This window comes from Pristis pectinata, chromosome 11, assembly GCF_009764475.1.
Source record: "Pristis pectinata isolate sPriPec2 chromosome 11, sPriPec2.1.pri, whole genome shotgun sequence".
NCBI classification, from domain to species: Eukaryota; Metazoa; Chordata; class Chondrichthyes; order Rhinopristiformes; family Pristidae; genus Pristis; species Pristis pectinata.
This window is the reverse complement of record NC_067415.1, coordinates 17,539,546-17,555,227: the sequence shown is the minus strand read 5'-3', so window position 1 is coordinate 17,555,227 and position 15,682 is coordinate 17,539,546. Positions and strand designations below refer to the sequence as shown.

At 37.6% G+C, this 15,682-nt stretch overlaps 1 protein-coding gene across 7 annotated transcripts in view; it reads right to left on the bottom strand.

The window, feature by feature from the left end:
* Positions 1 to 15,682, bottom strand: part of c2cd3 (C2 domain containing 3 centriole elongation regulator) — a 120,397-nt gene that overhangs the window by 16,058 nt on the left and 88,657 nt on the right. For 4 of the 7 annotated variants that reach the window (XM_052025864.1, XM_052025869.1, XM_052025868.1 and 1 more), the window contains 6 exons: positions 14,903 to 15,105; positions 7,979 to 8,109; positions 6,871 to 7,032; positions 5,269 to 5,483; positions 1,718 to 2,735; positions 360 to 468 (listed from right to left, as the gene is read on the bottom strand). In XM_052025864.1, the coding sequence (XP_051881824.1) occupies positions 360 to 468; positions 1,718 to 2,735; positions 5,269 to 5,483; positions 6,871 to 7,032; positions 7,979 to 8,109; positions 14,903 to 15,105 (1,838 nt within the window). The remainder of the gene's footprint in view (positions 1 to 359; positions 469 to 1,717; positions 2,736 to 5,268; positions 5,484 to 6,870; positions 7,033 to 7,978; positions 8,110 to 14,902; positions 15,106 to 15,682) is intronic. The other 3 variants (XM_052025866.1, XM_052025867.1, XM_052025865.1) reach the window with 3 other exon arrangements.

Sequence of the window (15,682 nt, the reverse complement as noted above, 5' to 3'; positions counted from 1 at the left end):
CAATGTTCTATAGTGGATTGAAATGCACAATCATCAGTTGTTTAAGTAAGATTTTGAGCAATAATAAATATATTGCCTATTAATGTTTGAAAACAGTTTCAACAAATGGCCTGTGCTCCTGATTATTAGTCAGGTACGTGAGACATTGATGCTTCTTGGGGATGTTAAAATGATATTGTTATGCAGCCTAATGTATACACAGAGAAAAGCTTCCTTAATTACGGATCCACAGGTAACTGTCCATTTAAGCCACCATAAATGTTACCAAGTACTAAATACATAGAATAATTGGGCTGTCAAAATATTACTAAGTATTTTTTGAGCAATGCAACCAATACAAAGGAAAAGTTAAAACTTACTGGACTTGCTGCTGGTGTATTGAATGACTGTGGAACATTTAGCACTCTCATTGAAGCTTCCAAATGACTTGGTGGGAGAAAAAAGTTCGGAATTATAACTGGATCAGATCTGAATAAAATTGTTAAAGATTATTAACATCGGTAAACTTTCTGAAGTACAATTTCTTCATAGTAGCCACCTCCAGCTTGCTCACAGCTATACGGTTAAACTGGATTGGACTTGCAACATAGTCCTTTGCATCCAGTCACAACAAATGTAGTTACTCACACATATCAGAAATTGTATATAAAGGTGACAATCAAATATTTTAAAATCGTTTTTATTCAGGTCATAAATTATAATGAACCAATGAGGAAAGGAAAGTGACACATGAAATTCTATCAAGTAAAACTTTTCCTTCACAACTGCAAAAGAGTACTCACAATGGAACTTCACAGGAGTATTATCTCACTCTGAGACAAGTGACTCTTATTCCATATACGCACCACCCTCTGTGATAAAGTTGCCCCTCAGGTCCCTTTTATATCTTTCTCCTCCCACCTTAAATCTATGCCCTCTAGTTTTGGACTTTGGCTATTCACCTTATCTATGCCCCTCATAATTTTTTATAAACCTCTTTCAGGTCACCCTTCAGCCTCCTGCGCTCCAGGGAAAACAATCCTAGCCTACCCAGCCTCTCCTTACAACCCAAGCCCTCCAGTTTCAGTAACATCTTTGTAAATCTTTTACTGCACCCTTTCTGGTTTAATGAGCTTATTCCTATAGCAGGGCAACCAGAACTGTACACAGTATTTCAAGAGTGGCCTTACTAACATCCTATACAGCTGCAACATGATGACCCAATTCCTGCACTCAATGTTCTGACCAACAAAGGCAAATGTGCCAAACGCCTTCTTCCTCACCCTGCTGCCACTTTAAAGGAACTACGTACCAGCAGCCCTGGGTCTCTCTGTTCTACAGCACTCCCCAAGGCCCTACCATTTTAGAAAAAAAAATCACTTTACGAAAAGCTTCATCAGCAATAATCTAATGTGTTAAGCAAAGGTTAACTTGACAAATAAACGAACATTTAGAAAACGCTTCTTTTGACAATTAACAAATCAGCTACAGTGAAGACCAAAAATAATTGCTGTCCAGATGAAAAGGTTTTCAGTGGAATACATCAGGAATCAATGCATATCTGAATAAAAGAAGGAGACACAAAAAATTCTGCAGATGGTGGAATCTGGAGCAATACACAAAAGTGCTGGTGGAATTCAGCAGGTCAGGCAGCATCCATGGGGGGAAATAAACAGTCGACGTTTCAGGCTGAGACCCTAGCTGACTTTACATGCAATATCAAATATACAAAGGATACAATTGGTCTGAATGTTTATCTCCTTCAGCAGTTCCCCTGAGCTTTCTTGGAACACCTTCTCCACCAGCTTCTAAAAACTGTGGATCTTCATTGTTGCATTCATCATGGGACTCTTGGTTCTCTTCATTTTCAAGCTCTTTTGTTCTATTGTCACAAATACATTTTATTCTAAGGTCCATTTCGTCCTTATCTGTTGGTGAAAATGTTCTGCTGGAGAAAATGTCATACACTGCAAAGTCTTTATTTTCTCGAGTCAGGTCTTCTGCTTCATCATCGTTTGAGAAAGAAGTGTCCGGATCATCTGAGAACTGTCTTTCTTGTAATTTCATATCTAAGCCACATTCACTTTGGAGAATTAAATCCCTTTTTAACATATCAAGCTCTGTTACTTCATTTACTGAAGACTTTTCTGTATGAGGGGACTCACAAGCTGCAATACTGCTAGGTAACTTGTAATTTTCATTTTGTAATTTCTCAGCAAACACCTCATCATCTACATTAATGGAAACTGCTTCTTCTTCATTAGCCACACTTCCATTTCTTATTGGCTCTGGTGTTTCTCTTTTAGTTTCACATTTATGCTTGTTATCTTCCTCTAAATCTGACAAAATACTTGACCAAGGGCTAGTTCTGTCAGTCATAACAGACACATCATTTAAGGTTTTTGGATGTATCACATCTTCTTCATATTCTTCTTCACTAAACCCATCACTTACATAATGGTTTTGTTGGTGTCCAATTTCGACATTGCCCTCGTTATTCTGGTAATCTACACTGTCTTTAGCAAAGAATTCATTATGTTTAGTCTGCCCCAACTCTAAATTTCCTGGTGTACAGACATGAGGAAGATAGGGCTTCACAGTCTTCCTCTCTGGTGACTGTGGATTAAGCAAATCTTGAATTTTTCCATTTTCTGATTGTTGTGGTGTATTTTCAGCTACTTCCTCCTCACCATCTTCAATGTCCCGAGGAGACGGGTTTGGATCAGTAATATCAGCTTTGTTTTTCTGCAAACCTGCTGGGTTGTGAAATTTAAGCATGGACATGAAAATGGAAATAATTCTATAAATATTTTTCACTAACCATTCAGCATTTATTGAATAACCACTGACATATCACTAGCTGCTAAATCTATATATCTTGGTACATATGTCACTAGTGTCTGGAATTATTAAGTGAACAAGCTAAAAAAAACTTATCTTCCCATTGTAATGTGAATATATACCCAGGGTACCCAGAGAAGACACATGAACTATGTACCTGCAGCTTTGAATTTATACTCATTGTTTCTGAAATGAGGACTAAATTGGTGTGTTTTTGAAGAAGTTCCATTCTTTTTGAGGCTCTAACTACAACCTGGAACACTGCTCCATAATTGTTATTTTCAGTTCGACAGGAATACCAATGAGCTTCTCAGCCATTTCTGCCATACAAGTTTGGTTGAGCTCACCAGGGTGGACTGTTGACCAAACATTGCAATACTTTTAATCTACATGGGTGTAGGGGAAAGAGGCCAAACAGGTAATAGTGAATTACATTGTACGCTAGGCTACCACCATGAATAAGGAACAGCTATAGACTTCCTATGATAATTGGAGACTTATTCTCTTTGCAGGAAAAGGGGGAAAAAGGAGTAAGGTTGAAACAATAGAAAGTGTATACATGGAAACTCTTCCAGTTAAAATGATCACTTTTTAAAAAATAATTATGTGCACAAATGAAGGTTTATTTGCTTAATTTTCAATGTATGAACTTATATCTTTGACATCATAAGAGGTAGTTAGAGAATCCAAAGTCTGAAAATTATCAGAATTTCTTTGATTTGATTGTAACGTGAACATGCGGCAAGAACAATATTGATATTCAACAATACAGAAACTACAACAGATTTAACTTTATTCTTCAGAGCCAATATATAATGGCCCAGAATTTGCAGTTAACAGTAGAGTGACAGCACTTTCCCAACCACAAAATAGTTTCCCATAAAGATCTTTATGGGCTGTCTGCTGCTGTCAGGCATTGGTTCAAAGGGATCCTCAGTTACATGCAGACGTGATGTCATCAATCACATTAGGAATTTTCATGGAACTCAGGGAGCATTTTTAATTAACTTTTTATGCATCTTGACGAGTGTCTGATAAAGACAGATGCACACTAAAATTAAATTCCTTGCATTTTGAAACACTACTGTCAGAAATCTTCATTCCACATTCAAAAATTAGCTTCTTGGGGCCAGATTTTTTTGCTAAGCAGCAATATAGGATGCCATTAGAAATATAGGAAATAGGAGTGGGGCACCCTTTGGCACCCAGGTCTGCTCCAGCACTGAATAAAAGCAAGGCTTATCCGAACTTTGCTTCAGCTCCACTTTCCTGCCTGCTCCTTGCAAGGCTCAACTCCTAAAGCCAAAAATTAAACCATCTTAGCAATGAATGTTTTCAATAATTCATCCTCTACAGCTTTCTGTGGTAGCGAATACCAAGATTTATACACTACAAACAAGAAATTCCTCCTCATATCAGTCTTAAACATGCAACTCCTTATTCTAAAACTTGGTCTCCTTGTTCTGCATTTTACTATGAAGGGAAACATCCTGTTAGAATTTTCCTTGTTAAGCCCTCACAGAATCTCAAATGTTAGGGAAATAAATCAGAGGCTTTTTAAACTGTTTTAAAGTGCTTTGCAGTGGTGGTGCCTTGTACAAATTCACGTCAGTTACAAAGGCCTCAGGTTGATTGCTTTGGAGAAGAACATAAGTAGTGTTGCTGTCACTAATACCACAAAATAAGGGCCAGCATGCGCAGCCCCAGCACTGCAATTTTTATAACAGTTTAGTGGTAAGTCAAGGTGAAATCATTAAAGGATGGTATTGAATGAATCTGCATTGGATTGCCTCAAATTGGCTAAATGTTGAAAGTAGAAGCATTAAATTCATTGTTATTGCAAGCATTAACTGCATAACTGGGTGAATGGTTATAAGGTACCAAAATGACAAGTTCTGAATTATCAGTTTAAAGTATTTGAGCATCAACAACTCAACATCTAGACTGCAGAATTGCATTATAAACAGCTCAAGTTAAGTCAGTGGACACGTAAATTGATGACTTAAGTCTGTTGCACTAGACTGATGATATGCAAATCAACTATGATTACTATCCACAAAACAAAAGCTAATGGAAATCCTCTTCACTGCTTCTATTTGTTAGTGAAGAATATTTTGTTGCTCAACGTTGTTACTGGTGTTTGGACCTCTAAAAGCCTGTTGCTAATTGCGAAATCTCATTATCTAGATTTGTTACCCTTATATGAAATAATAATGTTTGAGAGACTGAGGTCTAATGAAGTATGCTAATAAGGATTATATGTTATTCATAATTCTTAGGTTTATTTTAAAATATCCATTTTTAGCTTTCAGAACATTTAGGTACATAGAATATTGCATTAAATTTGGATTTAAATTAGAAACTTGACCTTGATTAAAACTTAAAATCCATGAAATCAGTTAACAATTAATGAAAAATAATAAACAAAAGAAACTTATTTTTACTCACCACTGATAATGCCGTAATAACTGTGGACCTGTTTATTTGAATTTTCCAAAAGATGTTGTTCATTATCAAGGCTATTTGGTGATCTATGGTGAAAATTCACATTAGCAACATTTGCTCTTTGTTGTGGGGTGGGATTAGTCATGTGAGAAAATGGAGCTGTAGACAGCTTCTGACTGAAATACCTTTGAATATCATCCAGTTCATTGAGATTCCTCCTACACATAAAAATAGGAATAATATTAAGACACAGAATTTCAGATGTAGTGAAAAAAATGGCTTTAAAATGATTAAGATGTTATTCATGCCACCACACTGTGATATTTTGTCCACTTAATGATTTACAAGCACTCATAATTGCTTCCCCTTTTGTTTCAATTTAACACAGATAATAAGACAATAAAGGGAAATGGGGATTGGCCAGGAGTGTCAAGTGGAGGTTGCTAATCAGCCATGGTATTATTGAATTATTCACTGCATCTATTTATGTTATGGTCACTTTTCATACAACTGAGGAAAGAAAAGCAATTAACGAAGGCTCACAATTTTTCCGAACAGTAATATTGCTTAGTAATTTTCCTCTGAAGTATTGATCCATGTAATGGGGTACAAATAAAGGATCCTTTCCTTACTAATATATACCAGAACCCATAATTTAGACCTACAATTGCACCCAATGATGCACTCCAAATTGTGCAAGTATTCATGCAATCCCATGATAATTTACTTGAAAACAAAATAAGCTTATTTCCTGTGTCTGGAATTTCTAGGCCATTCTGCCTGTTTTTAAAGAAAGATTTCAAAGTTTAAATGCAGACATAAAAAAGTAATTAAAGACAGAAATATATGCCAATAAAATTAACAAGGAACTCCAGGTGGTTAAAGGATGAACTTAATTTAGATGCAAAACAGCACTAAATGATAATGATGATGCTTTGGATTCCAGTAAGAAAAAAACCCATTACATCAACAGATACATTAGTTACAACAAATTGCCTCCATCTGTCTAAAAACAGAGATGGTTACATTCTCTGCATGAGTATTTTGACAAAAAGCTGTCTTGAAATGAAAGTAAGTTTTTAATATGCATCTTCATCTTTCATGTTTATTATTTCTCTTTGAGTACTTGAACTTATAATAGTAATAGGTTAAACAATTTATTTTTATGTAGAGATGCCACTGGTCTAGAACAATGGCCAAGCATGATATATCTAACATACTATAGATAACATACTGAAATATACAGAGATACATTCCTTGGTCATTGTTGGGAATACCGAGAGGGAATGACTAGAAAAGAATTGGAATAATAGTTTTCTACATAGGATTGCACCTTTGTTGTGGTCTTCATGGTAATGCAACTGTAAATGGTCAATGGATTGAATTATAAGGTTCTACCAAGAGAATGAATAAAGAACAAAAATTTAAACTTAATACTTAATGTTATCAGTGACAGTAATTTAAAGAAGACTCATTCGCTAAACGTGTTACACAGGCAACAGCGAGATTCATTTGAAGTTTGAGAGTAACTAGTAAAAACATGGCATCATTACACTACTATATTATTCATACATGTAATATACATCAAGTAACAGAGCATGTTACCTTAGAGCACTGAAAAGTAAAGCCCGTGAAGTTTGTGGAAGAGACTCTAAGTTCCCAGCACTTTGCATGTTGTACTCCACCTGCTGCAAGGACTGGTGAAACCTACGAACATTTTCCATGTGCTCCTCATGGCGTGAGCCTTGGACTTCTGTGTTGAATGACCTGTTTCAATGTGGGAAAGATTTCAATCATAATTTGCAGTGTGAAAAAATTACAAAATTATTTCAAATTCAGAATCTACTTCAGCTCCATGAGCACAAGGTGCCACATTAATAACAAAGATAATAAAGAGAAAAAAAGTAAAAACTTCCCTTACAAGCAAATTTATGAAAAACAGGAAAAAAAGGAAAAAAAACCTAGATCAATTGTCTCATCCAGCATTTCTCTTACAAAAAGGATACAACCTACATGTATCACCAGCCCACCTTCAGTTATGCAAAGGGTGGAAAAAAGAAAAATAGGAGGTCAATTTTGGATAATCTCTGGGAATCTCAGTAAGAGCACATAAGTGATTGCACACTTTACAGGGAGAAGGCAGGAGAATGGGGTTGAAAGAAAGTCAGCCATGATTGAATGGCGGAGCAGACTCAATGAGCCAAATGGCCTAATTCTGCTCCTATATCTTATGATCTTACGGCACACGTGCATGTCTTTGAGGTCATAGGGTGAACTTGCATACACATATTAACAGCATCACCGGATTACCGATGGAAGTAGAACCTCTGCTTGCCTTCTCTTGTGCGTGCCCTTCAATGCAAGTCATTTGGGCCCCAGTGTTTAATAACTCAAAATATTTTTCCACTTGCAAAAATAACAGTTGCCTGAAAATTAGGCAATATACAAAATATGGTATTAATTGAGCTAGTTGAAAGTATGTTAGCTTTATATTGACACTGTCAATAATTAACCATTAATCCACAAAGAAACTCAGAGGATACCAGATCTCTATCGTTATTAAAAGGTATACATGGTGAAATGGATGATCATTGTTTAATTCCTTTAACTACCCATGTCAACATTTTCTAGTCATTGTTGAATATCAATGTTTTTTCAGATCAATTATTTCCATTTTCTTTAATTATAAAACTGTCATAGTGCTATTGCATACCTGTCACTGGCTGGCAATGCATCAGGATTCCAAGACGTACTGATGAATTGTTCTGAATACTTGGAGATGTGACTAGGGAATGAGTTATACTTGGCACTGGTCTTATACAACAATGGTTCCATGGTAGAAGCCTATAATGTTAAAATTTATCATAAATACTAAGATTAAATGCTTCTTTTGTTTCTCACAGTGACATTGAGGAATCTAAGATGATGCTATTATAACTTTAAAAATGACTTTGTATTCTATCATTATGGTTTATTTCTCACTACAACAGAGCACAGTCACTTTTGCAGTTATTCTGGTTGATATGCACTTGAGTGATTAAGGTTTTGTCAGGAAGTATCGGAAACGGGGTGGAACAAAAATGGGAAGCGCAATTCATTAGAGTCAATCTTAGGTTCTCTGCAGATAATGCTATTTCTAAATCGTTTGAAGACAAACGCTTCTCATAGCAATGCTAGAACATTTACCACCATTTAACAAGTAGAAGAGAAATGTACAAAGATGGCTTTTAATGCAAATGCATGCAGCTCTGGAGAATGGACTGGATATAAGGATACACAGTAAGCACATACTCAAAACACCTAGAATTCCTTAGAAGTATCCTATTCAGTGATTAAAAATTACAGCTAGAACCCCATGAACCATCCACAAATTGCACTGCAGTTATTCTATTCTGACAGCACCTCCAAAACCATGACCATGACTACTACAGTCAAGAAAAGCAGGCATATTGGATCACTCCCTTCCAAGTTGCACACCATCTTCACTTGGAAATGTATCACTGATACTTTATTTTTGCTATGTCTAAATCCTGGAACTCCCTATCAATTGCATTGTGGGTTCACCGTAGCCTGAATGACTGCAGTGGTTGATGGTGGCAGCTCACTATCAACTTATCATGGGAAATTAGGGATGGGCAATACCACATGCATCCTTTTAATGAATTAAAAAGAAAGTTATGCTTAGTTTCCGAGGTCAATGAGATCAAGTGTAATAAGACTGTTGTAATCTAAAGAAGACAAAAAGACTGCAGATGCTGGAATCTGGAACATAGAACAGAACACGAGAAGAACGCAGCAGGTCAAGCAGCAGTTTGATTCCATCTTGTTCAACTCTTTGCCTCTTCCACCCATCACCTCCCAGCTTCTCAGCTCATTTCCACTACCCCCCACCACATACCTACCTTCCACCCTCACCTGGATTTACCAATCACCCTCCAGCTCATGCTCCTCCCCTTCCCCCCACCCCTTTTATTCTGGCTTCTGCCCTCTTACTTTCCAGACCTGGTGAAGGGTCTCAACCCGAAACATCGACTGTTCATTTCCCTTCATAGAGGCTGCCTGACCTGCTGAGTTCCACCAGCATTTCGTGTGTGCAGCATATGTAGACACAAAAAGTGTAAGTCAATGAATGGGGTCAAGACCCTACATCAGGACTTAGGGAGAACAGAAAAGAATGCTAGTACATAGCAATGCAAAGGGGGTGGGACAGAGGCTGATAGGTGGAGCCAGATGGGAGACGAGCAAGGGGAGAAGAAACCTAGGTGTGGCAGAGCTCTGGGGTGTGGGTTACCTGAAATTGGAAAATTCAATGTTCACACCATTGGGTTGTAAGCTATCCAAGCAGAATAAGAGGCGTCACAAGAGATTCTGCAGATGCTGGAATCTGGAGCAATGCGCATAAAATGTGTTGGAGGAACTCAGCAGGTCAGGCAGCCTCTTTGGAGAAAAATAAACAGTGTCAACATCTTGGGTCAAGACCTTCATCAGGACTCCTGTTGATGAAGGGTCTCAATCTGAAACATTGACTGTTTATTTCTCTCCATAGATGCTGCCTGATCTGCTGAGTTGCTCCAGCACTTTTTGTGAGAATGAAAGGCGTTGTTCTTCCAATTTGCATTCGGCCCCTCTGCAGCAATGGAGAAGGCTGATGACAAACAGGCCGGTGTGGGAATGGCAAGAAGAGTTAAAATGACATGCAACTGGAAGCTTGAGATGGTCGTTGTGGACAGAGAGCAGGGGCTCCACAAGACAGTTGCCTAGTCTACACCTTTTTTCACTAATGTAGAGAAGTCACATTGTGAGCACCAAATGCAGTAGGTCAGGTTAGAAGAGGTGCAGGTGAGGGAGGAGTAGAGGAGACACGTGTTGCACCTCCTTTGGTTGTAAGGCAAAATGGCAGGGACGGGAGGGGTGAGTGGCAAAGGATAAACAGACCAGGGAGTCCTGAAGAAAGTGGTCCCTATGGAAAGCAGAAAGAGGGGGGAGGGGCAAATATGCAAATTGTGTTGGAGCTGGTAGAAATGGCAGTGGGTGATGTGTTGGATGCAGAGGTTGATGGTATGAAAGGCGAAGACCAAGGGAACTCTATTGCTGGTCTGCCTGGGGAGAGGGGGTGCAGAGCAGGCATGCAGGAAATGGAGGAAATATGTGTGAGGACTCCATCAACTATGGCAAAGGGGAACTCATGCTTCTGGAATAAGTTGTAATTTAAAATACAGTTGACTAGCAATGGTATAAAAAGTAAAGAAGTTGGTTTAAGAATCCATAACAAAACAAGAAACTACACTTAAATAGTGTCTTTCATGTCCCAGTTCACTTAAACCACCTTACTACAGGAAACATGAGTTCAAATTTGCAGACAGTAAAGTCACAGAAATACAAAAAGAGACAGTGAGCAGATAATCTGTTTTACTGACGATGATTGGAAAGACAAATATTGGTTAGGAAATCATGGAGGACTTCTCTGCCCTTCTTTAAAAAAAATAAAGCCATGGAATTTTTACATCCACCTAGACTTTATTTTAATGCTTCCTCTGAAATACACCAACTTCAGCAGAATGGTATTTCTTCAACACTGCAGTGGAGCATCAGCCCAGATCAAATAGGCATGCCTTGGGAGTTGGGTATGAACTTTCTGACAAAAGTAAGATGTTACTTGAACTTAGGCTGGCATCCTATCAGCAAGGCTAATAATGAATCATGCACAATGCAATAGTAAAATGCATTTTAAAGCTGCATAATTTTATGCATGCTACAACTAAAACATATGTCCTAAAGGCCACAGCAGTATCAGTTCCCACAATTTGTTTTCAAAAGTAATGATAACAAATTGGTAAAAATATGAAATATAATGTATAGTTTTATAACTACAACTTATCTAGGTATAAATTGTAGTAGGAAGAAAGTTACAGAACGCAGGAAGCAGTTAGGCAGGCAGAGAAGTGGCAAATAGGATTCAATCCAGAGAATTGTGAGATAACGCATTGAGAGAGGAAAACTGGAATGAGAAAATATACAATAAAGGACAAGAAACTAGACCTTTTAAAGGAATAGAAGGACACCGCTCTTTTATGACCCAAGCAAATTATGTTGCAATTGTTAGGCCACAGCTAGAGTACTGATCACCACATAATACAAGGATGCAACAACATTAGAGACATTTATTTACAAGGAAAGACTGAACAGGTTGAGGTTGTTTTCTTTGGGACATAGGAAACTATGGGAAGATTTCACAGAAGTGTATTAAATTAAGAGAGTAGCTGGGAAGGATCCACTTTCCTTAGCAGTGAGGCAAGAGGCAAGAATAAGCCATGAAGTAATTGGTCACATGATTAGTGGGGAGTAAGGAGAGTTATTTTTCACCCAGTGTTTGGTGGATAGTGGGAGGACGGGGTGGGGGTGGGGGGTTGGAGAGTGTTGTGGTTGTGAACTGCATGAAAGGATGATAGAGGCAGAAATGCTTAATGAATTTAAAAAGTAATTGGTGAGCGTTTGAGGTGCCACAACCAACAAGATTATGAGTCAAGTGCTAGAAAGTGGGATTTGGGAGGATAACCATTGATATGGATAGAGTGTTAGTAGCCTATTTAGACTTTTTCTGTACCACAAATTCCTACAACTATAAACAAAGTCCCAACCAACTTCAATGACAAAAATGGAACATTCGTATGAACAAGGTAACAGCATATGAAAGGTTGCCCCCTTCCTGCAAGATAAAACCTAACAACCCTATTATACTTGTGGTAGTAACAACCATTATGCTAGAACTAATAAGGTTTTACAAGGCTAATGCTGCAAAACATAAATAAAAATGAAAGATTAGGAAAACAGATGGGCAGAAAAGTAAACGCCAAATAGAAGGCAACACTTTGAAAGGATATTAAATATAATCAGGATTAAATTTAGACAAAAAAAACATTAATACAAATCAGAGTCAAGAAGTTATGATGCATTTCTGTAGAACTCTGGTTAGGCTGCATTTAGAGTATTGGGTGCAATTCTGGTCACCTCACTATAGGAAGGATGTCGAGGCTTTAGAGAGGATGCAGAGGAGGTTTACTAGGATGCTGCCTGGATTAGAGGGCATGTGCTATATCAGGAGAGGCTGGACAAACTTGGGCTCTTTTCTCTGGAGTGGTGGAGGCTGAGGGGTGATCTGTTGGAAGTGTATAAGATTATGAGGGGCATAGATAGGGTGGATAAGCAGTATCTTTTTCTCATTATTGAGCTATCCAATACCAGAGGGCATGCATTTAAGGTGAGAGGGGGTAGGTTCAGAACAGATGTGAGGGGTACGTTTTTTTACTGAGAGAGTGCTGGATGCCTAGAATGTGTTACCTGATAGGGTGGTGGAGGAAAATTCATTGGGGGCTTTTAAGAGGGGCTTGGATGGGCATATGAATGAGAGGAAAATAGAGGGATATGGGCATTCTGTAGGTAGCAGGGAATAACTATGTCGGCATAACACTGTGGGCCAAAGGGCCTGTTCTGTGCTGTACTGTTCTATGTTCTCTGGGTGAGAATGCTTATTTCCACTTTCCTAAACTCTGAAACTATAAAGGTGATATTCTTTCATTGGAATCATTTTAAACAAACAACTTACCAACTTATAATGACCATATCCACTTACTGAAAATTATAGAGAGAGCAGGAAAAGGCAGAGGCGGCTCTTCTCCTATGGCCCACAGAACCAAATATTAGTTTCAGTCTGGGATTTTTCTTAAAGTGTGCCAAACAGTACATGGGAAATGAGCAGATATGACCTAAAGCAGTAAATGTAATGTTTTCAAACACCTCTTCATGAAACTAACCATTTGCACAACTTTCCCTTGCATTTCTCAGAGTAAACAGAGCACTTCCTCAGATGTTTCCAGTTAACACACCTCCTAAAACAACTAAGGCTATAGAGAGGGTTTCAGATCACAGAGGATCAGCTCTGTCAATTAATGGGCTTTATGAGTATATAAATTTAATCAATAAAAAAAGAATCTATTTACAAATAATAAACCACTGGAAAATACAGCAATTTTATCATGATGGTTACAATGCTTCTTGTTAACAGATTACTTGATCTGACCTTCTAAATGGCTTTGAGAACTTCACAAAACTGAATTCCACAGCACACAAATAGTATGATGAAACCTATGGCTAAAGCACAGAATAATAAAGCTGTAAGCAGAATCCAAGAAATATTACCCTGATCAAGTGAATCACTGGTTTCTGGTAGATTCCTATAAACTTCTGGGACTAGTTCTCTCAAGAGATTGTAGTTTCTGGAAGTCAGCTTTTGGAACATTTCTCATGTACACTTACTCATATGTTCTTGTGGCCCAAGTTAATGTTGGAGACAGTTATCAGAACTTCTCAGAAAAAAAAGATCAAAGAATGGATCCTCAGTATTGATTTTGGAAAAGAAGATTAATTCTTAACAACTTAATGAAGTTTTTTTAAAGACATTTTAAGATAAAATATTTATTAGTCACATGTACATCGAAACACACAGTGAAATGTGTCTTTTTTGCGTTACTAAGAATGTGCTGGCTGGGGGCAGCTCACAAGTGTCGCCGCTGTTCTGGCGCCAACATAGCATGCCCACAACTCCTAACCTGTACGTCTTTGGAATGTGGGAGGAAATCGGAGCACCTGGAGGAAACCCACGCAGACATGGTGAGAACGTACAAACTCCTCACGGACAACGGCGCAATTTTTAAAAACATGGTTAATGAAAGAAAGCCAGTTGACTCAGTACATCTGAATTTTAAAATTCCTTTGAACAACTACCACATTAAAGGATGCTATGTCCTGTCTAAATGGTGGCTGGATAAAGAATCTCCCACATTTGGATTCACTGCTCTGCTTGATATTAGTTACTTCTGGAATCTCAGAGATCAGCATTAAGATTGTTCCCTTCATCATTTGATGTCAGCCAGGCTCAATGGGAGGAATCTGGCTTCAGCATCAAAAGGTTCAAATCACAATTGTGAAATTTGAGAATAACCTGAATAGACATTTCAATCTGGTACTGAGAACACTGTTGGAGGTAATGTCCTTTGGATAAGACATTATTGCAAGCCTCTCTAAAGGAAATACTAAAGAATTCACTGAAATATTTTTAAGAGATTCAGAGGAATCCTTCCAGGTATTTTGGCAGAGATTTATTCATCAAGCAACAGCACTAATATAGATTGTGGGTACTTGCTGTGTCAAAGTTTGTGTTACATTTCCTTGTATTACCACAGTGACTATACTTCAAAAGTACTTTATTGGCTTAGCGCTTTGGGATTTCCATAGATTGCCAATTGCATTTCTGTGAATGCAAGTTCCTTCCTTATTTGCAAGGTTTCAAGTTTTCCAAGTCTTTACTTTCTACTCAGTCTGTTATGTTAGTTCAAATTAGTCATATACTGTGCAGATGAAACCAAGAACTTAACACATTTGAAATAACAGATATGAAGTCAGCTACTTCCAGTACACAACAATATTGTATTATCAGTTCACTCAGTATCTTGGTGTTGAATGATAATGGAAATTATATGCAAAGTCTATTCATATATGAACCTTTCTCTTTAGCCATATCCCTTTACAGCTTTAGTGTTTAAGCAGTTCATCTTTTACTATGTCATGAAAAAAAACTTACAATACTTGCTGGCTGCTTTTGTGTTTGGGTCCATCGCTTCTCTCTCAGGTGACGGATATTCTCCATGGGAGTAATTGTCACCTTAAGTTGTCCCTGGCATTGACCACTAAAGTCAGTGATATTGTACCAGCCACAAATGGACATAAATCCAGATAATAAAGGAGAAAGATCCACCGACGCAAATCCTATAACCCGGTCAATATCTAGGACACAAAAAAAGCATTTTGCAGGTTTGATAAATGCAATAGTACCATGAAAGAGGTCTTCTGAGTTTGTAAAACACAACAATAATTAAATCCTATTTACACTTTACAATACTTTCATTAAACTTAGGAAGAAACTTTACTATCAAATGCTATGGTTCAAATTCTGAGTCCATCAATTTGGAAGTAACTCAATCTGTGACACTTTTCTCCATCACATACCATTAACAAAGGCACAACTAGATTATTCCCACTTTCATACTACTGTTAGAATTCTTATATGGTGCATCTCTAATCTTATTTGTACTCATATGCTATTTCTTATCACCTTTTTAAGAAATCTCAAATTATTAGAAATGAAAACTGATTACAATTTCAGGTTGAAGAACTTTTTACTGCCTTTCTTCATTTGTTCTTGAAACATTTGTAAGACAACTCCAGGGTTCATGCCTTAATGGCAAATCTTCAAACTAAGTTGTCAGGAAACATGGCCGAAAGGACATTATAAATGGATCCACCGTATTTGAATAGTATAGTGTAAAAAAAATCTTTTCCTGAACTTTCTTCCAAGAGTCAA